This window comes from Mesoplodon bidens, assembly GCF_964165515.1.
Source record: "Mesoplodon bidens genome assembly, chromosome: 11".
In the NCBI taxonomy this organism is placed as follows: Eukaryota; Metazoa; Chordata; class Mammalia; order Artiodactyla; family Ziphiidae; genus Mesoplodon; species Mesoplodon bidens.
This window is the reverse complement of record NC_138167.1, coordinates 2,684,560-2,705,763: the sequence shown is the minus strand read 5'-3', so window position 1 is coordinate 2,705,763 and position 21,204 is coordinate 2,684,560. Positions and strand designations below refer to the sequence as shown.

General features: G+C 52.1%; 2 protein-coding genes across 6 annotated transcripts; one reads left to right on the top strand and one right to left on the bottom strand.

The window, feature by feature from the left end:
* Positions 1-41: 41 nt before the first annotated feature.
* On the bottom strand, positions 42-8,489 carry RHNO1 (RAD9-HUS1-RAD1 interacting nuclear orphan 1). Of its 5 annotated transcripts, none has more exons than XM_081249792.1 (3): positions 8,421-8,489; positions 1,883-2,134; positions 42-814 (listed from the first exon to the last, which is right to left on the bottom strand). In XM_081249792.1, the coding sequence occupies exons 2-3, from the start codon at positions 2,048-2,050 to the stop codon at positions 260-262; spliced, it is 723 nt and encodes a 240-aa protein (XP_081105918.1). In that variant the 5' UTR covers positions 2,051-2,134; positions 8,421-8,489; the 3' UTR covers positions 42-259. The 5 variants fall into 5 exon arrangements, with proteins under 5 accessions (XP_081105918.1, XP_081105915.1, XP_081105919.1 ...); XM_081249789.1 differs by lacking the exon at positions 8,421-8,489 and adding an exon at positions 7,762-7,825; XM_081249793.1 differs by lacking the exon at positions 8,421-8,489 and adding an exon at positions 7,762-7,825 and having other exon boundaries at positions 1,925-2,134.
* FOXM1 (forkhead box M1) lies at positions 8,428-20,633 on the top strand. Its single transcript, XM_081249785.1, has 9 exons — positions 8,428-8,503; positions 9,943-10,491; positions 11,088-11,239; positions 12,903-13,103; positions 14,116-14,244; positions 14,859-14,903; positions 15,450-15,519; positions 15,667-15,842; positions 18,624-20,633. Exons 2-9 carry the CDS (start codon positions 9,990-9,992, stop codon positions 19,632-19,634), a joined length of 2,286 nt encoding a protein of 761 aa, XP_081105911.1. The 5' UTR covers positions 8,428-8,503; positions 9,943-9,989; the 3' UTR covers positions 19,635-20,633.
* The last annotated feature ends 571 nt before the right edge of the window (positions 20,634-21,204 follow it).

Here is a 21,204-nt window from a genome sequence, read left to right as displayed (position 1 = left end):
GGCAGTACTGCTGCATTAGTGACAGAAGCAGGGTTCTCTCAAAACTTTCTGCAGCCATTTATTTATTGACAGACTTTGTAAAGTTACAAGATATTTAAAAAATTTAAACAGCTAATACAAGGAAAATACGAAGTGAACTGTTTATGACACTAAAAACTGTTTATGACACAAGATATTTTAAAAAGCCAATCTGGGAATTCAATTCCCTTTGGACTCCAGCAATCAATTTCTTGAGACCACGGATGTCCGAGAAACCCAGTCAGTTTTTCACAAGGAACTGGTTTCTGCTCAGCTTCCCCCTCTCCCTGAGGTAAGTGAACAGGCGTCGGCGCCTCCTCCATGTGACCTTTATCCCGTACTTCTCCTCAGGAGTGTCTTTAACCAGAACAGGCCCGGGCTCTGGGCTCTTGGGCGTGCTCGTGTGAAGGGAGCAGCTGGGAAGGCTGTTTTCCCTCTGCTCTGAGGGAATGGGCCCTCCCTGCCCTGAGGACTCTGCGCTCTGGATACCCGGTGGAATGAACACATAAGGGAAGTTCTGAAGTGCATGTGCTGAGAGCTCCCCACAGCTTTGGGGGCTGAGCATGGGAACCAAGGGCCCTCCAGAAATGTCCTTTTCTGGTTGACTGAGACAGTCCCTGATTAGGGGGATACCAGGTCTGGCTGAACTGGCAGAAGACTGTGGACTCTCAAAGGTTAGGTGTGGAAACTTGGAGCTGGTAGATTTTCGACTTGAACGCCTTGCCTGGTCTCGGCGATGACGTTTCCTGTTGACTGGCAACCAGCTTTCTGCTGTTGTATCAAACTGAGGTGATACCTAAGGATTCCAAAAGAAAAAAAAAAAAAAAGTGAAGAGAGCCAACTACCAAATACAAACCTAAGGAAACTGCATCCCATGACCAGAATCCTAAATGGGGGCCCATAACAGCAATGGACACAAAACAAAAGCAGCTGTCTATTTGGATAACAGTATCCAAGGGATACGGGCTTTGGGCAAGTTACTCAATCTCCCTGGCTTTCGGTTCCCTCCTGTGCAAGAAAGGGGACAATGCCTCTTTCGCTTCATCGTACCGTACGGCTGCAACACGCTTAACTGTCTACCTTTCAACTCTGAGAGCGGGCCCAGCAGTCTTAGTCACCATTGATCCCCAGCCCTAGCAGAGCACCTGGCACCAAGAAGGCCCCAGTGGAGGACGAAGGGCTGAAGGAAAGAACCGGGAGTGAGACCAGGCATGGAAAGCAAGCAGCAGGGGGCCTGGCACATAGTGAGGACTCGATACGTGTTCACGTGTTCATTCCTCCTCATCAACAGGAGTCTAACATTTATGTTTCTTCCCCCGTCCTGAAGGCAGGGCTCTGGTTCTCCCCAGCAATCGTGGGCAAAGCACATTTAGTAAGCACTCTTAGGCTTTTGTCTGGCCCTTCTGCTACACTACTTCCCTGACATGCCGTAGCTCTGTTCTCTTCCCAGGGCTTTTAAACTGTCAAAATAGAACATATGGCATTTCTGAGGATTCTTCTTCAACGTTTGGTCATTTAAACAGTAAATAGAGTACTCAGCTAAAAACTCCACGTCTCACGGGAAGCTCAAGGAACAATCTCATTTTTTACTCCTTCTGACATTTCTCTGGCTTTCTCACCCAGCTGCTGGATAGTGAAACTTTTATACTGAACTCTTACAGAGGAACGTGGGGCGCGGGAAAGACTCCAATTCCAATCAACCCACACCTCAGTCTGAACTCAGGAAAAATGATAAACCAGAGAACGTGGCTGAGGACAGACAGAAGGAGTACACCACCTCCTTGTCCCTGCGCCCGCGAGTCTCCACATGGCAGTGTGAGAAGCCTGGCAGAGGAAAAGTCAAGGCAAGAATCCCATGGCCTACCCAGGAAGTGATGGTGCTGTGGTCAACGGGCTTGCTGGGCACCTGTCTAGTGTGGGTGATAGGAAGCTGGGGAGACTCAGAGCAGTGTTTGGGGCCCTCCAGTGGTTGTTGGTAGAATAGCAGCTGGGGTTTCTGGGAAATTTGGCGGCGTTTTTTCCTGGGAGGCATCAATAGGTGAGGGTAGAGCAGTTAGTAACTGCATGATGCTGGCTGTCGTCAGGTCCAGGGAGAGACTCCACTTCCAACCCATGCCTGCGGAGAAGAAACAAAAGCTGGGAGAAAACAATCTGCTGATTCCCCAGCTCTTCCTCACACTCTGCCGGCCGATTCTGCTAGCAGCCAGCAGCCCTACCCCAAGATTGTGGGGTGGTACACCTACACCAGCTTCCTACACCTACACCACCAAGGCAATACACAGTAGTTTCACACTCAACAACGTTCGTTCAATGAACACTTATCGAGCACGTGTTAAGCACCATGCTGGGTGTTGGGAGTTTAAAGATGAATAACCAACCACTTATCCCACGATCATTTACGGGGTGCCAAGCACTTGTAGAGACACAGACTGCCCCTGCCTTCAAAGAGCTGGGAGTCTAACAGAGGGAGACAGACAATTACAATAATGAGAGCAGTGCTCCCTTGCACTCCCCCCAGGGGAGGCCTTCTGGAGAGGGTGATACCTGATCTAGGTATAGAAGGGCTAGGAAAAGCCAAAGAACAGGGGGCGCTCCAGGCTGAGCAGCAGCACACACCAAGGCAGAGAGACAGGAAGGGGCATTGCGAGTCCAGGCACTCAGACTCCATGGAGCTGGACACAAGGCACGAAAAGACAAAAGGCAAGACCTGAGGCGGGACGTGGTGTCAGGCTCAGGGCAGAAAACCAGGCGGACCATCTGAGTTTGGACTTTGGCCTAAGTAGTCACTGAAGATCTTCCAGCGGACGGATATGATCACACTTGGATTTTTTTTTCAACTTTTACCCCAGATAATTTCAAACATACAAAAAAATAGTTAATAATATAATGAGCTCCCATGTGCCCATCACCCAGCTACAACCATCAACCCACGACCAATCACATCCCATCCACACCCCATCCACTTCCCCTACCCCTTTATTATTTTGAAAATACTATGTTCCCAGTCATGATATCATTCCTAGTAACACAACTAACATATATAAATATACATATTTATATACTATACATTAATATATATTTATATGTGTAAATTTCTTAAATAGTAAATATCAAATATTCAGTGTTCAAATTTTCAGCTGTCTCCTAGGTGCCATACTTGGTTTTTGTTTGCTTTTGTCTTTTAGACAGATCATCCAGGCAACAGTGTGAAAGGCGAGATCGAGTGCCCCGGAAGCAGGGGGACCAGTTAGAAGGTAACTGTGTTGCCTGAGAACCGATGAAGCCGGAAGCTGGGCGGTGTCAGCAGAGGCGGGAGGCGGGAGGCAGAGGCAGGGCCAACAGGACCCACAAAGGAATAACAAGTCTGAGAACGTGTCCAGTGGGTCTAGCCCCCAGATCAGTTTTAATAAGGGTTCTGTCAGTGGGTTGGTGGGATGGAAGTTTGAGTCGAGAGGTGAATGGGTGGTGCCACTGGGCATCCTGGAGGGAGAGGCACACAGCAGGGCAGACTGGTTCCATTATACAGCATGATTCCTTCATTCAGTCAACAAGAGCAAAGCAACATACTCTGATTTATGTCACTGGGAAGTGGAGATACATGTAAAGAGAAATCAGGACGAAGTCTCTACCCCCAAGGAACAAACATTTTAGGAAGAACACAGGTAATAAGTACATCCATTTGTTCACTCATTCATTCAGCAAATATTTACTGAGTGCCCACTGTGTTTTGGGCACTGTTACGGGTGCTAGAAATATATAGCAGGTTACAAAATTAAACCCCTGACCTCATGGCGCTTACATCTAGTTGGGAAGTGATTAGAGGTACAGAGAAAAGTGAAACGGTGTAAGGGGTTGAGCTGACCCAGTGCTACTTTAGACAGGGTCATCGGGGAAGGCCCATCTGAAATATGATATTTGAGCAAAGACCTGAATGAAGAAAGGAGAACAAGCAGACAAGAGAAAGATGTGAGAAAGAATATTCCAGACTGAGAGAACCATTAAGTGCAAAGACCACAAGAGGGGAATGTGTCTGACTTGTTCAAGAAGCAGTAGGGTCAGCATGGCTGAACTGGAGAGTGGTAAGAGGTGAAGCCAGTTCACGTGACACAGGGTTAAGGCAAGGGTAAGGACTGGGCTGAATTATTCTTAGTGCAAGAGGAAGTCACCGCAGGGCTCTGGACAGGGAAGTAACACAGTCCGATTTATACTTTTCAAAGATAGCTCTAGGTGCTTTGTAGGAAAGGTGGGTTGGGAAGAGGGGGGACAGAGAAAGGAGGCAGAGAAGCGAGGGGGAGGCTCTTGCAGGAGCCCAGCGGGGAGATAACAGTGGTAACAACCGCTCCAGGGAGAAGGGCTGAAGTTCACGCCTCGCTCAAAGTCCCCAGCCTCCTGGGGACGCCACAGCGTTCAGCAGTCCTACCGTGTCCTTGATCAACTCATTTTCCACAAAGGTTATCTTAAAACTTTCCCACTGTCTTAAAACTTCAGAACTCTTCTCTCCACACCAACCGCCTTACATCCAACGTCACAAAGAACACAGGAGACATCAAAGGAAACACTCTCATCTTCCAGAAGGCAAACACACAAACCTCAGTCTATCTGCATCCATCCTCTTTCTTTCTGCTGTAACTAGAGGTCAGTCCCTTTTGCTACTGTGGCCTCTCCCTCTGGCTGGGCTTTGGAGCCTTCCTCACTCTACATGCCTTTCCCAGGCAATCGTCTGCTGACATGTCAATAACCACCTGGAAGTACACGAGTCAAGCATTTCTATATTTGGCTTAGAATTCTCCACACTCAAGACCCAAATATTCCACTGCCTATGCGACAGCAACTAGATGTCTCAAATGCACCTCAAACTCAAAGCATTTACAACTGAATTCATGCTCGTTTCCCTTGCACCCCCCTCCATAAAAGTGATCATCTTCCAGGGCCCTTGCTCAGGGAATGATATCATCATTCATCCAGCTATGCCACCAAAAACCTTGACATTTACCTTTTCCCTCTACTATCCAACCCAACACCAAGCCCTGTCAATCCTACCTCTTAAACATGTCTTCAAAAATACCCCTCTCTCGGGCTTCCCTGGTGGCGCAGTGGTTGAGAGTCCGCCTGCCGATGCAGGGGACACGGGTTCGTGCCCCGGTTCGGGAGGATCCCACATGCTGTGGAGCGGCTGGGCCCGTGAGCCATGGCCGCTGAGCCTGGCGTCCGGAGCCTGTGCTCCACAAGGGGAGAGGCCACAACAGTGAGAGGCCCACATACAGCCAAAAAAAAAAAAAAAAAAATACCCCTCTCTCGGGCTTCCCTGGTGGCACAGTGGTTGACAGTCCACCTGCCGATGCAGGGGACACAGGTTCGTGCACCGGTCCGGGAGGATCCCACATGCCGCGGAGCAGCTGGGCCCGTGAGCCATGGCCACTGAGCCTGTGCGTCCAGAGCCTGTGCTCCGCAACGGGAGAGGCCACAACAGTGAGAGGCCCGTGTACCACAAAAAAAAAAAAAAAAAAAAAAAAAAAAACCCCTCTCTCGAGGAGGGCAGTTGGGGGGAGGGCGCAAAATGGATGAGGGGAGTCAAGAGGTACAAACTTCCAGTTATGAAATAAATACGTCATGGGATGTAATGTACAGTGTGGTCACTATAGTCAATATTGTATTTCAAATTTGAAAGTTGCCAAGAGAATCTTAAAAGTTTTCATCACAAGAAAAAAAGTTTTTTGTCACTCTGTATGGTGACAGATGGTAACTAGACTTACTGTGATCATTTTGAGGTGTAAATAGGTAATCATCATGTTGTACATCTGATACTAACATAATGTGTTATGTCAATTATACTTTGGGGAAAAAAACAGATTTGTGGGTTTTAGTGACAGTTCAGTATTAAATGTGGGATCAGAATTAATGGAAATCTATTTTTTGAGACTTATTCAACTCAAAACTTGAAAAAAGCATTCCTCCTTTGTTAAAAGATAATAATCTTACCCTACGCCTCTTTCCCTCTCTCTCCACCACCCTTCAAGTCCCAACAGTTCTGACTGCAATAGCCTAACTGGTCTACCCTAACCTCTGGCACCCCCTGCAGGGGGACCTTTTTAAATTGCAAATCTGATCTTGACTCACACTCCTGCTTAAAATTTTTGAGTTTTGGGCAAGGACCAAACTCCTAGTGGTGGCTGAGGTCCTGTGGCTCTGGTTCCAGCTTCATCTCACACACACTCCAGTGCAGGTCTCTTAGCTCAAACCCCTCAGATATTCTTCAGCCTTTGTGCCGCCCACGCTTCCTCCTGCGGCTTGGCCCTGCACACCTCATTCCCTTGGCTTGGAGGGTCTCCCTCCCGTATCTGCATAAAGGCCTCAGATCTCAGATGAAGCTTTAGTTCATCAGAAATACCTTTCTCGGGCCTCCCTGGTGGCGCAGTGGTTGAGAGTCCGCCTGCCGATGCAGGGGATACGGGTTCGTGCCCCGGTCTGGGAGGATCCCATGTGCCGCGGAGCGGCTGGGCCCGTGAGCCGTGGCCGCTGGGCCTGCGCGTCCGGAGCCTGTGCTCCGCAACGGGAGAGGCCACAACAGTGAGAGGCCCGCATACCGCAAAAAGAAAAAGAAAAAAAAAAAAAAAAAAAAAGAAATACCTTTCTCCTGGGACTTCCCTGGTGGCGCAGTGGTTAAGAATCCGCCTGCCAATGCAAGGGGACATAGATTCGAGCCCTGGTCCAGGAAAAACCCACATGCCGCGGAGCAAGTAGAAGCCCGTATGCCACAACTACTGAGCCTGGCTCTAGAGCCCACAAGCCACTACTACTGGGCCCATACGCCTAGAGGCCGCGCTCGGCAACAAGAAAATCCACGGCAATGAGAAGCTCGCGCACCGCACCGAACCGGAGACTCCATAGCCCGTGCTCGCCCCAGCTAGAGAAAATGCCCCAACGCAGCCAAAAATTAATTTATTTATTAAAAAAAAAGAAATGCCTTTCTCACCTACCATAAGGCAAGATCCCCTTATTTACATACTCAAAGTTATCCCTGAGCTCTAAGTTATCACTTCGCAGCTGTAATTCTCCTCTTGATTAAATAAGCAATTCGCTGCGAATCTGTCTGAGCTCCTCTCTGCTCCCATCAGACCGTAAGCGCAGGAGAAAGACTCCGTCTTCCACTGCATCCTAGCGCGGCCTGGCACATGGTAGGTGCTCAACTAAACGTGTTGACTAAGTTAGTAGATAAAGTCCTTTACTACAAAGAAAAGACTGCGGGGGTGTGGGGCGGGAGGAGATCAAAACTCGAAGATTCAGGGTGGAGGCAGGGTTCACCGTGTGCGAATAATTTTTCAGGAGGGAACCTGACGAGGTCGTAACTACGCTCCAGGAGCCCTCAGGCCGCTCGGGGGCCCGCGACGATCGCTGGTCGGAGGTCAACGGAGGACAGTCCCCCCAGCGAGGGGGGAAGAGCCCGGGGCGGCGGGCGCAGCGCAGCCGGGCGGGGCGGCCCGGGGTCCCCACTGTCCCTGGGGTCCCCCGCGCCCCGCCGCCACGGAGCCCTCCTGCGCTCTCCCCACGAGCCGCCCGCCTCGTCCGTCTCACCCGCCGCCGATCCGCCCGCCAGCCCGCCAGGTCCGCACGCCGCTCTGTCTGCCTCACCCGCCGCAGACCAGCCCGCCCGGCTCGCACGCTGCTCCGCCCGCCTCACCCGCCCGGCTGGGCTGCCTCGCCAGCCACTCCGTCCGCCTCAACCGCCCGGTCGGGCTGCCTCACCTGATCTTCCCGCCGCCGCCCCGCCCGCCTCAACAGCCAGGCAGGGCCCGCCCGCCCGCCGCCGCCGCCGCCGCCGCCGCCGCCGCCGCCGCCGCCGCCGCCGCCGCCGCCGCCGCCGCCGCCGCCGCCGGCGTCCCGGCTGAACGCGGAGACAGGGCCGGCGCTGATTGGCCACGCCCGTCACGTGACAGCAACGCTCCGCCGGCGCCAATTTCAAACAGCGGAACAAACTGAAAGCCTCAGAGCGGGACCCCACCCCCGGCCCCGGCCCCGGCCCGGGACCCCCCCTTCCCGGGATCCCGGGATTCCCCGCCCCGCAGCCGGGGTCGCGGCCCGGCCTGCCGCTGGGAGCAGCGCGGAGCCGCCCGGAGCCGGCGTGTTCGGCAGTGCAAGCGAGGTGAGTGGGCGGCGTGCGAGAGGCCGGGGCCGGGAGTACGCGGAGGGCTGGCTCCGGACGGGGCTGGCGAAGGTGCGCGGCGCTGCTGCATCCAGCCTCCCGGCCCTTCTCACCTCTCCCGCTGAGCGCCCCCGGCCTTCCCCCCGGGAGGAGGGGCGGCCCGCTTGCTCCGGCAGACGGCGGCTGGGGTCCCTCTGAGCTTACTGCGCTGGGAGCCGAGGCCGACCTGCTCGCACACTCCCCTGAACCCCGTTGCTCTCACCTCTAGGCCTCCACTCCGCCCTTTCCCAGGACCCTCCTCCGGGTTCCGGAGACCCCCGCAGCCTAGCCCTGGTCTGGATGTGGGTGAGTCCCGGGAGCCGCTCCGGAAGTCTCCGGGCTAGAAGGTGTTGGCAGTGGTAGCAAGAGGCTGGTCAGAGTAGAAGGGAAAATTAAGCTTTAGACCAGGAAGATATCTTTTGCGGGTGGGGAGCGAATACTAGTATCTACTGATTGATGGGTGGAGGGAGGGAGGCCGGAAGAGATAGGAGGTGGAAGTAAAACTGAGATTTGAAGGTAGAGGAAACCTAGATATACAGGAAAAGGAGGCAGAGTGGAGGGGGTCTGTGGATTCTAAGCAGATGGCAAATGTCAGACGAATGTGACAGTCAATTTTAGGGAGATGGCAGATATCCTAAAGAAGGGACAGCCCATCCCTCTGTCCCTCAGAGTACCTCTCAGTGGAATTTCACAACTTTACACAGTGGTAGAGTATTCCACAGATCTGTTAAAATCAAAAAAACGCAATTTTAAAAAGATAAAACAGCTTTCCTTAACACTGCAAAACCACCTTAGCACACTGAAGATAGCACAGTCTGTTAGTCAGGAGACAGGGGTAACAGTCTCGGTTCTGGAAGAGAAATTAAGCGATACAGTCACATGCTTAGAAAGTCAAAATATGAATAAGCACAGGCAAGTACTAAAATGTCACTATATAAATAGTTTGCAAATTGTAAAAGAAAAATGTATTTTTTTTTAAGAAAGGCAAGGGTAATAGCCTGTGAAATGATGTCACCCCTTAGCGTTACCCTGGGCCTTGAGTAGAGCAGTTTCCCTCTTATCTGAGGTCTTGTGAGCTGGAAGATGATTTCTTCAGTGGTGTGACAATAATGGTACAATCTGCCTTTTTCCTCTGATTCTGTGGGCTCAGATCCTTTCATTTATAAAGTAAGATGGTATAAAAAACATGTGGTCTACGCTAGAATGGATTATGGAATCAGAGTCTTGTCAGGATGTCCTATTCCAGCGTTCCCGTCCCAATAGTCACTGCAAGTGATCTGTGTTACAGTAGGAAATAAGAGACATCTCCACATTTTGGTAGCTTCCCTATTTATTTCTGTAGCTAAACATTCTTTTTTGGCCACACCGCGTGGCATGTGGCATCTTAGTTCCCTGACCAGGGATTGAACCCTCACCCTCGGCAGTGAAAGCACCAAGTCCTAACCACTGGACCGCCAGGGAATTCCCCAAACATTCTTAAGCTCCTAGAGCTTTGACTATGTTGACCTACAGCCCACCTAATCCCACTTTCCCCCTTTGAATTTCTTCTGTTTGCTTCAGTTTTAACTTTTGTCGGTAGAACTCATCTCCCTGTTGTCTGTGGTCTTTACAAAGCCCCGAGGGGTATTCACCTGGGCCTGTGGACGCATGCTCCTGGTCATGTGATGAGGAAGACCCCTCCCTAACAGAACCTCCTTCTCAGCCTAATCAGCCTCTGACCTCCTGCTGCCCCTTGCACTTTCCAGGGTCCATGCTTGTCATTCTCAATGGAGAGTGAAAGCACAGATTCATAATGAAAACCAGCCCCCGTCGGCCACTGATTCTCAAAAGACGGAGGCTGCCCCTTCCTGTTCAGAATGCCCCAGGTGACACATCAGAAGAGGAGCCTAAGAGGCCCCCTGCCCAACAAGAGCCTGCTCAACCGCAGGCCTCCAAGGAGGTGGCAGAGTCCAACCCCTGCAAGTTTCCAGCCGGGATCAAGATCATTAACCACCCGACCATGCCCAACACCCAAGTGGTGGCCGTCCCCAAGAATGCCAATATCCAGAGCATCATCACAGCACTGACTGCCAAAGGAAAGGAGAGCGGCAGCAGTGGGCCCAATAAATTCATCCTCATCAGCTGCGGGGGAGCCCCCACTCACCCTCCAGGACCCCAGCCTCAAGCCGAAGCCAGCAATGATGCCAAGAGGACACAAGTGATCACCGAGACCCTGGGACCAAAGTCTGCCTCCAAGGACGTGAATCTTCCTAGACCACCTGGAGCCCTTCCTGGGCAGAGATGGGAGAACTGTGGTATGTGGTCTGTAAGGCAAAGGGGTGAGGAGATAGCCTTCCCTGTCTGGTGGTGAGGACTGCAGTCTGCCACATAGATGCTTAGGACACACAGGCGTCTGCCCGAACCGAGGGAAAGTCTTGCCTTTCTTCATCCTAAAACCTTGACCTGGATCCTTTGGGCACTGTCAAAGGGGTTGCAATGTAATGTAGCATTTCTACTCCCTTCTTTACATTGGAAAAGGATTTGTTTATCGTTTCTAGTTATCCTCTGCATTGACCACATAAGGAAATAGGAATCTTTCTCCATCTTAATGAAGGAGAAAGCATGAGGAGGAAAAGTGACTTTCTTTGTTGAGATGCTCAATCATGCTTTTATAAGGTTGCCTTGACCGATCTCTAAGGCTCAGTGTGGCTCAGACTGAAATGCAACTTGAACCGTGCTCCTGAATTTCTCCCGAAATCCTAATGGGGCAGAGTACCCGAGAGGCCACAGTAGAGTCAGCATGTGCTCCCTGTCCCTCAGGGCAGAGGTGATCCCTAACTGCCAACTTCACTGGGCCTGCTGGGCTCGGGATCAGGCAGCTAAGCGGCGTCTTGGGTTGTTTCCCCTGTAGCTGGTGGCGAGGCAGCCGGCTGCACGCTAGACAACAGCTTGACCAACATGCAGTGGCTTGGAAAGATGACCTCCGATGGGCTGGGCTCCTGCAGCATCAAGCAAGAGGTGGAGGAAAAGGAGAATCGTCACCTGGAGCAGAGTCAGGCTAAGGTGAACTGTCCCGTCACTCCCTAGGGCAGTCAGGGCCAGTGCAGGGAGTTTCTAAGAAGGGAAGTCAAGTGGTCTATGGAGTAGAATTTCCAACTTCTGGTATTAGCACTCACTTAGTGTGATTCTATCTAATTTGGAGCTCCCTTTCTACCTGGGATCTTCCCACCCCCCCTCCCTCGCCCCTATCTGTGAAATTTCCTTGAGGGCAGACTCCTCTGGCTCACTCTGTACCCCGTCAGCACTGGGTTTAGTACTGTGCCCTTAGTAGGTATGGAGTCAGTATTCAGGAAATAATGAAGAGGTCTCAGTTTGGAAAGCCACTTGAACTTTAAAGAGGTATCTCAACAGTATGAAAAGAATACAGCATTTTTAACAAGATTGTTTTATTAGAAGATAAGTTAATAGCAAATAAAATGAGTTAGTTGTGAATTTTAAATACCTCTCCAGCAATCAAAATTGATTTGACCCATTTGTGTGGCCTGGGTTTGTTCTTCGTGGTTGCCCTTTGTATATACCCTTTAACCCATCATTCAACAATTTTTATTTTTTTATCTTTTTATTTTTTCCTTAAATAATTTCTATTTTTTTAACATCTTTATTGGAGTATCATTGCTTTACAATGATGTGTTAGTTTCTGCTTTATAACAAAGTGAATCAGCTATACATATACGTATATCCCCATATCCCCTCCCTCTTGCGTCTCCCTCCCACCCTCCCTATCCCACCCCTCTAGGTGGACACAAAGCACCAAGCTGATCTCCCTGTGCTGTGCAGCTGCTTCCCACTAGCTCTCTGTTTTACATTTGGTAGTGTATATATGTCCATGCCTCTCTCTCACTTCGTCCCAGCTTACCCTTCCCCCTCCCCGTGTCCTCAAGTCCATTCTCTACGTCTGCGTCTTTATTCCTGTCCTGTCCCTAGGTTCTTCAGAACCCCTTTTCTTTTTTTTTTTTAGATTCCATATATATGTGTTAGCATACGGTATTTATTTTTCTCTTTCTGACTTACTTCACTCAACAATTTTTAAAAGGGAAAATTTACGTGGATGTGTACATAGTGAAAACTGAGCTGTTCACTCAGAACTTGTGTACTTTACAAAGTTATAGCTCAATTTTCTAAAATGTGGATGATCAGATCTTTGCCTGCGACTTAGCCAGATGTGTGCCCTGCTGACATTTGTCTGTCCCATACCCTTGGGAATATTTCTCTTGTACAAACATTGAAAGGAGATGGATTTATTCACATCATATCAGGAGTAGAAATCAGACTAAGACCTAGGTCCCTCGACGCTCACGTCTGAAAAATGGGTGTAGTTTTAACATACAGTTGATGCTTTAAGAGTCATAATATGTACCCAGACTTTCCTGAGAGGTTTCAACTGACAAAGACTGGACTTCTAATTATTATTGGGCAATATCTTCAAAAAAATGACCGATGACAGAGAAGTGGTTCTATGTTTGGAGACTGGATTAGATCACCTCTAAGATTCTTCCTAACCCTAAAATTTTATTCTATGGAATAGTGGTCTCAGATGATTTGTTTCCAGTACAACTCTGTGGGATAAAATGTTTCTCTAGGGGATGTTCTTTGGGGTGGAGTGGCGGGGGGAGGTCTTGTGAACTCTCTGTGTCATTGCCTTTTCTCTTTCCCTTTGGCTTCTCAGAACGCTCAGGTTGAGGGGCCCCTGGGAGCATCGGCATCCTGGCCGGACTCCGTGTCTGAGCGGCCACCCTACTCTTACATGGCCATGATACAATTTGCCATCAACAGTACGGAGAGGAAGCGCATGACCCTGAAAGACATCTACACTTGGATCGAGGACCACTTCCCCTATTTCAAGCACATCGCCAAGCCAGGCTGGAAGGTACCGTGTCCTGTAACAGCCACAGTCAAGGTCAGTCCGGCCCAATAGTTTGTCTGCATGGAAGGGCAGTAGTCTGTGTCTGGTGCGGAGGGAGCAGTTAAGTGCCAAGGATGCTAGAACCTTAACAACTGTATCTTTTGTGTTGGGACTCGATCCTGCCGAATCCAGACAAAATCATCACTAACAGCCCTGTAACCACTTCATCTGTCGCTACCCTGGGTTGAAGGAGACTCTTCAGTACAGCACAGAGCCCACTTCTGTGCTGCACTGAACAGCAGCTGGAGCGACTAAGTAGCTTTGTGAAAAGATATTAATGAAAAACAAAATCTGTAAGCCCCACGATCCAAAGATTCACCTTCTGTAAAGTCACATTTCTTCTCCAGAAGGCGGGGATCTTCTCTTCCTCCTGCTCACGGGAACACAGATGCCTGGGAGCCATAGCTCACACAGGACTCAGAGCCACAGCGTAGGTGCCCCAACAGCCGCTCTGTCCCAGGCCAAGGGGCTTTTGTATTGTTTTCCCCATAGCAGGACAATTAACCTCACACTCACCTCACCTGAATTCCCCAGCATCATAATTTTTTTTTTTTTTTTTGGCCATGCCATGTGGCTTGCGGGATCTCAGTTCCCCAACCAGGGACTGAACCCAGGCCACAGTAGTGAAAGCCCAGAATCCTAACCACTAGGCCACCAGGAAGCTCCCTGGCATCATAATTTCTTCCCTCGCCTCTCTGGCTACTGGTTATCACCAACAGCCTCACTCCTCTTTCCCAGCCCCTGACAGCTGTCCAGGTCCCTGCTTTATCACCCCCTCAGGAACGGCCCCAGTCTCTGTCCCCACTGGACAGACGGGTTGATGGCTCAGGTTGCCAGCTCTGCCATGCGGAGTGTCACAGGAGCTACCAATAGGCAAGGTTACAAGGACACAAAGCCTGGGCCTGATTTCTTGGGGACATCGGCGGTAGTGTTTCCAAAGCCAAAGTAGCTGATGAGTGGCGTCCTCTACTTTCAGAATTCCATCCGCCACAACCTCTCTCTCCACGACATGTTTGTCCGCGAGACGTCTGCCAACGGCAAGGTCTCCTTCTGGACCATTCACCCCAGTGCCAATCGCTACTTGACACTGGACCAGGTGTTTAAGGTAAGCATCCTGGTTTTGTCCAAATAGGGCTGGTGTTGGAGGTCATGAGATCCATCGCAAAAGGAAAGAAGTCCTCTTGGGATGAGCTTATCCGATCAGGGTAGAGTTAAAGGCCAGCCAGCCCGTAAGGGATGGCACACTTCTCTGCTAGACCAGGCCACAGAGAGGACTCTGATCCAAAAACGGGACCTCCTGGGGCAGTGTTGCCCTGTGATAAGAACTGCCTGGAACACTTGTTAAAATACAGCCTCGTAGGCCCCTCTCTTGGGGCTTCTGACTCAGTAGGCCTGGGATGGGCCCAGGAACATGTGTTTTTAGCAAGAATCTCAGGTGATTCTTACAGATAAAGTCTGGGAAACCTGGTTTTTAAAAAGCCCTTCTTTAGGCCGGAGAGCAGAAACGAAGCCCCCAGAATCTCTTGTCAGAAGCGACTGCTTTGGAGTTTCAGAGTGCCCAGAAGGGTGCCGCTAGCTGCCCTCGTTCTCCCGGGAGGGACCATTGTTGAGGGTGGCCCTCGGCGTCCATCAGGAATAGGTTTGCCCAGTCTGGTCAGCTTGACTGCACTGGTGGTAACTTCGTCTCGTTTCTCTCCCACAATGCCTGACCACCACCAGCCACTGGACCCAGGGTCTCCACAATCGCCCGAGCACTTGGAATCAGTAAGATTCTTTCCCTCCTGCTCGGGGCTCGGCCTTGTTTCCTTTCCACGCTCAGCATGGCTTCGGTGACAGGGACAAGACATTAGCAGGAAAGGGAGCCTGTGGCTGGGTGCCTGCCAGCCCTGAACGCAGAGCACCTGAGCTGCTGGGTGTTCAGGACACGTGACCTCCACCTCCTCTTGCTCCCATGGGCTCGTCACGGTGCCCCAAGCACCGCGGTGCATGGCAGGAGGACCCGCCATAGTCTCCCTGCAACATGGTGACCACGGTGCATGGCACAGGCCTGGAGGGCGGCCGTCTTTGCTCTCACTTCTCTACCTGGCTTTTCTCTGCCCCTCATAGAGCTCCATGCTTTGCAACCTGGGGGTGAGGACACCTGGATGAGGTGGTGGGACTGCCCGCTGCCGTGTGTCTGTGCCACCACCTGCCCAGGGCCAGGCAGTCGGTTCGCTCCATGCCCGGTACCGGAGCAGCTGGTGGGGTCGCCTGCCTCGTCCCCCTGCGTCTCTGACCCGGTCTATTTCTCTCCCTCTCTGCCCCCAACAGCAGCAGAAACGACCCAACCCTGAGCTCCGCCGGAACGTGGCCATCAAAAATGAACTCCCCCATGGCGCACGTTAGTATGGGGGAGCCTGGTCCCAGGGGGCTCACCTGTAGGGAGCAGACTCGGGGGTCCCAGCCCAGGGAAGGAGAGCAAAGATCCCATAGCCTGGAAGGGGCCTGTCCCTGGACCGTGCTCCTGACCCCTCCCGGTACCCCCTAGGGCGGAAGATGAAGCCTCTGCTGCCGCGCGTCAGCTCGTACCTGGTGCCCATCCAGTTCCCAGTGAACCAGTCCCTGGTGCTGCAGCCCTCGGTCAAGGTGCCGTTGCCCCTGGCAGCCTCACTCATGAGCTCAGAGCTCGCCCGCCACAGCAAGCGAGTCCGCATCGCCCCCAAGGTCAGTGCCTCGGGTTCTCTCTGAGCAGAGACTCCAGTCAGTTACAGATTCTGCCAAGTGTCCCTTGAGAAGCTTATACATCTAGTTGGTAGACAAGGCACCGATACATAGGAAAATGCAACAGCATTATAAGAACCAAAAAGGAACCTGCCATATGATGTAAGGGATGTTGGAAGGCCCACACGTGCCTGATGAGTTTATAAGAGTTCAGACAAGGGTGATTATAACAGATGGGCTGGGACGGTTCAGAAGAGTTCACAAGGGAAGGAGGCTTTACAAAGTAGATTTGGGTAGCAAACAGGTGTGGAGAGGGCCTTTTTTTTTTCCTTTTTAAATTTTTATTTATTTTTGGCTGCACCGCGCAGCCTGAGGGATCTTAGCTCCCCGACCAGGGATCGAACCCTCACCCGCTGCACTGGAAGCGCAAAGACTCAACCACTGGCCCGCCAGGGAGGTCCCTGGAGAGGGCTTTGTAATGGGCATGCCCTGGAGGCCCCCAGTAACAATGGTATAGAGATGGGCTAGTCTAGCTCTGGGTTTCTCAGCCTCCATACAGCTGACATTTAGGGCTGGATAATTCTTTGTTGGAGGTGGAGGGGTGCTGCCCTGTGCACTGAAGGGTGTTAGCAGCATCCCTAGTCTCTCCCCACTGGATGTCTGGAGCACTGCCTGGTGTGACAATTAAAATGTCTCCAGGTGTTGCCAGATGTCCCCTGAGGGGAGTTGCTCCTAGTTGAGCATCAGTGGTCTAGCTCGAGGGCTGAGGACAGTAAGTTAAGACCATGCTGTGATGTAGAGAAGGATTAGCGAGCAGGAGCTGGCCTGTAACAAGTACAGGAAGGGCCCCTGTGCCCCTTTCTCTGAGATGGAAGTAGCAGGGGCTCCAGATAAAGAGCCTTGGGTTTGCTTTTGTTTTTTGTTTTTGTTTTGTTTTGTTGTTTTTGGCTTTTTGGTTTTGGGGGGTTTTGGGCCGTACCACACAGCATGCGGGATCCTAGTTGCCGGACCAGGGATCAGACGCACGCCCCCTGCAGTGGAAGCATGGCGCCTTAACCACTAGACAGCCAGGGAAGTCCCTAACGCATTTTTTTTTAATTTATTTATTTTTGGCTGCACTGGGTCTTTGTTGCTGCGCACGGGCTTTCTCTAGTTGCGGCGAGCGGGGGCTACTCCTCGTTGCGGTGCGTGGGCTTCTCATAGTGGTGGCTTCTCTTGTTGCGGAGCTCAGGCTCTAGGTGAGCAGGCTTCAGTAGTTGTAGTACACCGGCTCAGTAGTTGTGGCTTGTGGGCTCTAGAGCACAGGCTCAGTAGTTGCGGTGCATGGGCTTAGTTGTTCCGCGATATGTGGGATCCTCCCGGACCAGGGCTCGAACTCGTGTCCCCTGCATCGTCAGGCGGATTCTTAACCACTGCACCACCAGGGAAGCCCTGCATTGTTTTTTAATAGCTACATAATATTTCATGGTGTGGCTCTGCCGTACGTTTTCCAACCATTCCGCTTTCATGGGCACATTATGTTTCTAGGTCTTTTTGCCCTATGGCGAACATTGCAATAAATAACTTTGCAAGTATCTTTCTTACTAGCGTTTTTATTTCTGTGGGATAGAGAACCAGACATGAGATTGCTGAGTGAACAGTTATTTTAAAGTTTATTAAATATTGCAAGATTGGCTTCCAGAAAAATCTGTGATAATTCACACATCCACCAACAAGACCTATGTTTGCCAGCCATGGGTGTTATCAGTCTTTTTAATATTTGCCCCTCTGTGGTGTATGAAGGACAGCTCCTTGTTTCATTTTATCTTCCTTTGCTTATCGATAAGTCAGCACCTGCTCACTGTGTTTGGTCACTGGGAATTTTTCACTGTGAGATGCTTATTTATGGACATGGCCCATCTTCCTATAGGGTTTTGGTAATAATTTGTGATTTCTTTGTTATTAAAATATTAACCTGTCTTTTAAGATATTTTTTACTTCTGTTGTTTGCTTCTTAACTTTGTTTATGGTCTCTCTTGCCACAGAAAGATTTTACATTTTTATGTAGTCAAATATGTCTCTCTTCTCTTTTACAGCTTCTGGGTTTCCAGTCTTGGTTAAGAAGTTCACCCCCCCCCCCACCTCAGATTGTACATGTAGTCTCCTAGATTCTCTTTCAGGATTTGTACGGTTTTAATTCTTCTGTTTAAGTCTTTGTATATGGTATGAAACAGCCATCCAGTTTTATTTTCTCTCACATGGATACTAATTATGCCTGCACCATAGGAAACGCTCTTTTTTTTTTAATTTTATTATTATTTATTTAATTTATTTATTTTTGGCTGCGTTGGGTCTTTGCTGCTGTGGGCGGGCTTTCTCTAGTTGCGGCGAGCGGGGGCTACTCTTTGTTGCGGTGCGCGGGCTTCTCATTGTGGTGGCTTCTCTTGTTGCAGAGCACGGGCTCTAGGCGCCAGGGCTTCAGGAGTTGTGGCGCACGGGCTTAGTTGCTCCGCGGCATGTGGGATCTTCCCGGACCAGGGCTCGAACCCGTGTCCCCTGCATTGGCAGGTGGATTCTTAACCACTGTGCCACCAGGGAAGCCCAGGAAACGCTCTATCTTTTACTCCCAGAATTGAACTACCACCTTCATCATATAGTCTCATATTTAATAGTCTTTAAGACTTTAAAAAGACAAAAGAGGATCAGTACCAGCATGTCACTTGTCTTAGTCATGAACTTGTGTCCCACCTGCTGCCTGGTTGAATCTCCAGACCTGGCTTTCACCTTAACCTGCTTCCCTTCCAGGTGCTGCTCGCAGACGAGGGGGTCGCCCCTCTGCCCACGGCAGGACCAGTGAAAGAGGAGAAGCTCCTCCTTGGAGAAGGGCTGTCTCCTCTGCTTCCAGTCCAGTCCATCAAGGAGGAAGAAGTCCAGCCTGGGGAGGAAACGCCACACTTAGGGAGACCCATCAAAGTCGAGAGCCCGCCCCTGGAAGAGTGGCCCTCGCCCTGCCCATCTGTCAAGGAGGAATCGTCGCCCCCCTGGGAGGATTCGTCCCGCTCCCCCATCCCCAGGCCCAAGAAGTCCTACAGCGGGCCCAAGTCCCCAGCCCGCTGCGTCTCTGACCTGCTTGTCATCAAACGCAGGGAGAGGAGGGAGATGAGCCGGTCTCGAAGGAAACAGCACCTCCTGCCCCCCTGTCTGGACGAGCCGGAGCTGCTCTTCTCCGAGGGCCCCGGGGCTTCCCGAGGAGCCACAGCAGGGCCCTCGCAGCCTGCCTCCCAGCTTGGCTCCTCCCACGAGGAGGGCGGGCCTTTCAAGACACCCATCAAGGAGGTGCTGCCCATCTCCTCCACCCCGAGCAAATCTGCCCTCCCCGTGACCCCCGAACCCTGGAGGCTCACGCCCCCGGCCAAAGTGGGGGGGCTCGATTTCAGCCCCGTACGAACCCCCCAGGGTGCCTTTGGGCCCCTGCCGGACTCGCTGGAGCTGGCGGATCTCAGCACCACCCCGCTGAAAAGCGTCCCCCTCTTTGACTCCCCCCGAGAGCTCCTCAATTCCGAGCCCTTTGACATCACCGCCGACCCCTTCAGCGGCTGTCCCCCCTCAGATATGGAGGTCCCCAAGCCAGGCTCCTCCGAGCCGCAGGTTGCCGGCCTCTCGGCCAACCGTTCCTTAACAGAAGGCTTGGTCCTGGACACGATGAATGACAGCCTCAGCAAGATACTGCTGGACATCAGCTTCCCCGGCCTGGAGGAGGACCTGCTGGGCTCCGACGATGCCAGCTGGGCTCAGTTCATCCCCGAGCTGCGGTAGAGACGGGTCCCACACTGCTCAAGCCGGCGGCTCTCTGGGCGCTCGTGGGGCTGGCCTTCCGAGCCCTCTGTGCCAGGACAGCAGGCGGGGGCCGTCTGCTCCTCCAGCCCCACCTGGCCTGGTGACGCCAAGGCAGGCGTCACGCCAGAGCCGCCACTGGGCCTTCTGCAAGCCGCGAGGTCCTGGTGACCAGTCTCCGTGCCACCCACTCCCCAAGAGAATCTGATTCCTCCCTCCCTACTAGGAGCTGTGGGTGGGAACAGCAAAAACAAGGGTGAAAAGAGATGAGGAGCCCCCCTCCTCCGACTTTGCGTCTGTGCCCAGCCGGCCCCCACCTTCCCTGCTCCGGGCAGGGTGGCCCTTGTAAATGTTCCTAATTATCCTCTAATTATAAATGTAAACCTATCTCCTTAGATCATTATCTAGAGACTGCCAGAAGGAGGTTACGATACCAGGAGGTTCAGTTCGCTCCTGTTACTTGCATTTGGTTCCTGCAGTGGGGAGGGCTGCAGTGCACGGTTCCTTCCAGGGCCCTCCCTCGAGGGGTCCTCACTGTAGGGGCCCCGATACGCAGGTCTGCCTGCCAGGATCCCTCCTACTGCCCCTGCCTCCCACCTGCCCACGTTTCCAAGTCAGCTTTCCTGCAAGAAGAAATCCTGGTGAAAGGGTCTCTTATTATGGGTCAAGAGTGGGGCGGGGGCATGGAGGCACCTGGAGCAGAGTGTGTGCCCAGATGTGCCCGAGAGATGTTTCTCTGATAAGGTCCCTAATCATGCCAGAGAGACGAGTTAGGAGGTGGAGGCCTGCTGGCCTGTCTGCCTGTCTGAGCTGGTGCCGCAGCTTTACAGAGAGCCCAGCTTTACAGAGAGCCGCCCTGGGCCCCAGCTGACCACGTGCACAGCCCCCAGCTCCAAAACACTACTGTAACTACCTACTCAATAAAGCCCAGGGGCACATGCTGGTCTGTGGCGTGCTGGTGTCTGGTTCGTACAGCGTGAGGGGGGTTGGGAAGGAAAGTGGGTGACAGTGAAAGTGGCTGTGACAGGGAAGATGCAAGGCTTGAAGACAACACGGAGCCCTGGAAGGAGAGTGCAAAGCGCTGTGGCCCGGTCACCTCTCTCCCCCGCCCTGGCACGTCCTCCCAACTCAGCAGTCAATCTGCAGTTTTCCCAGTGCCGGGCCTGCACAGCCAGCCTCTTTTGGGGACCTCTGAACCTGCTGGGTCACTTAGGCCTTCCAGGGCTCCCTGAAGAAAGGCCTACCCAGGGGCACCCGCCCACCAACATTAGGGAAGGATGGGCCCAGTTACAGGCGCCTCATGACCACCTCCATCCCCAACCCGAGGCCTGGGAGCCAGCCTGCCCTGCTTTTCTGCGCCCCACCTCGAAGCAGCTCCTGTTACGAGCCCTATTCCCCACCTGCCTCACCTGAAAGGCAGCCAGGGCCCAAGGGACTGGTGAGCCCTCCCAGGGAGAGGTAAGGGCCTCCTCCCTGCATCTCCACCCAGGAAGCATCACCATAGCAACCCCAGCTGCAAACAATGCTGCCAAGAAGGTGTTCCCTACAAAGC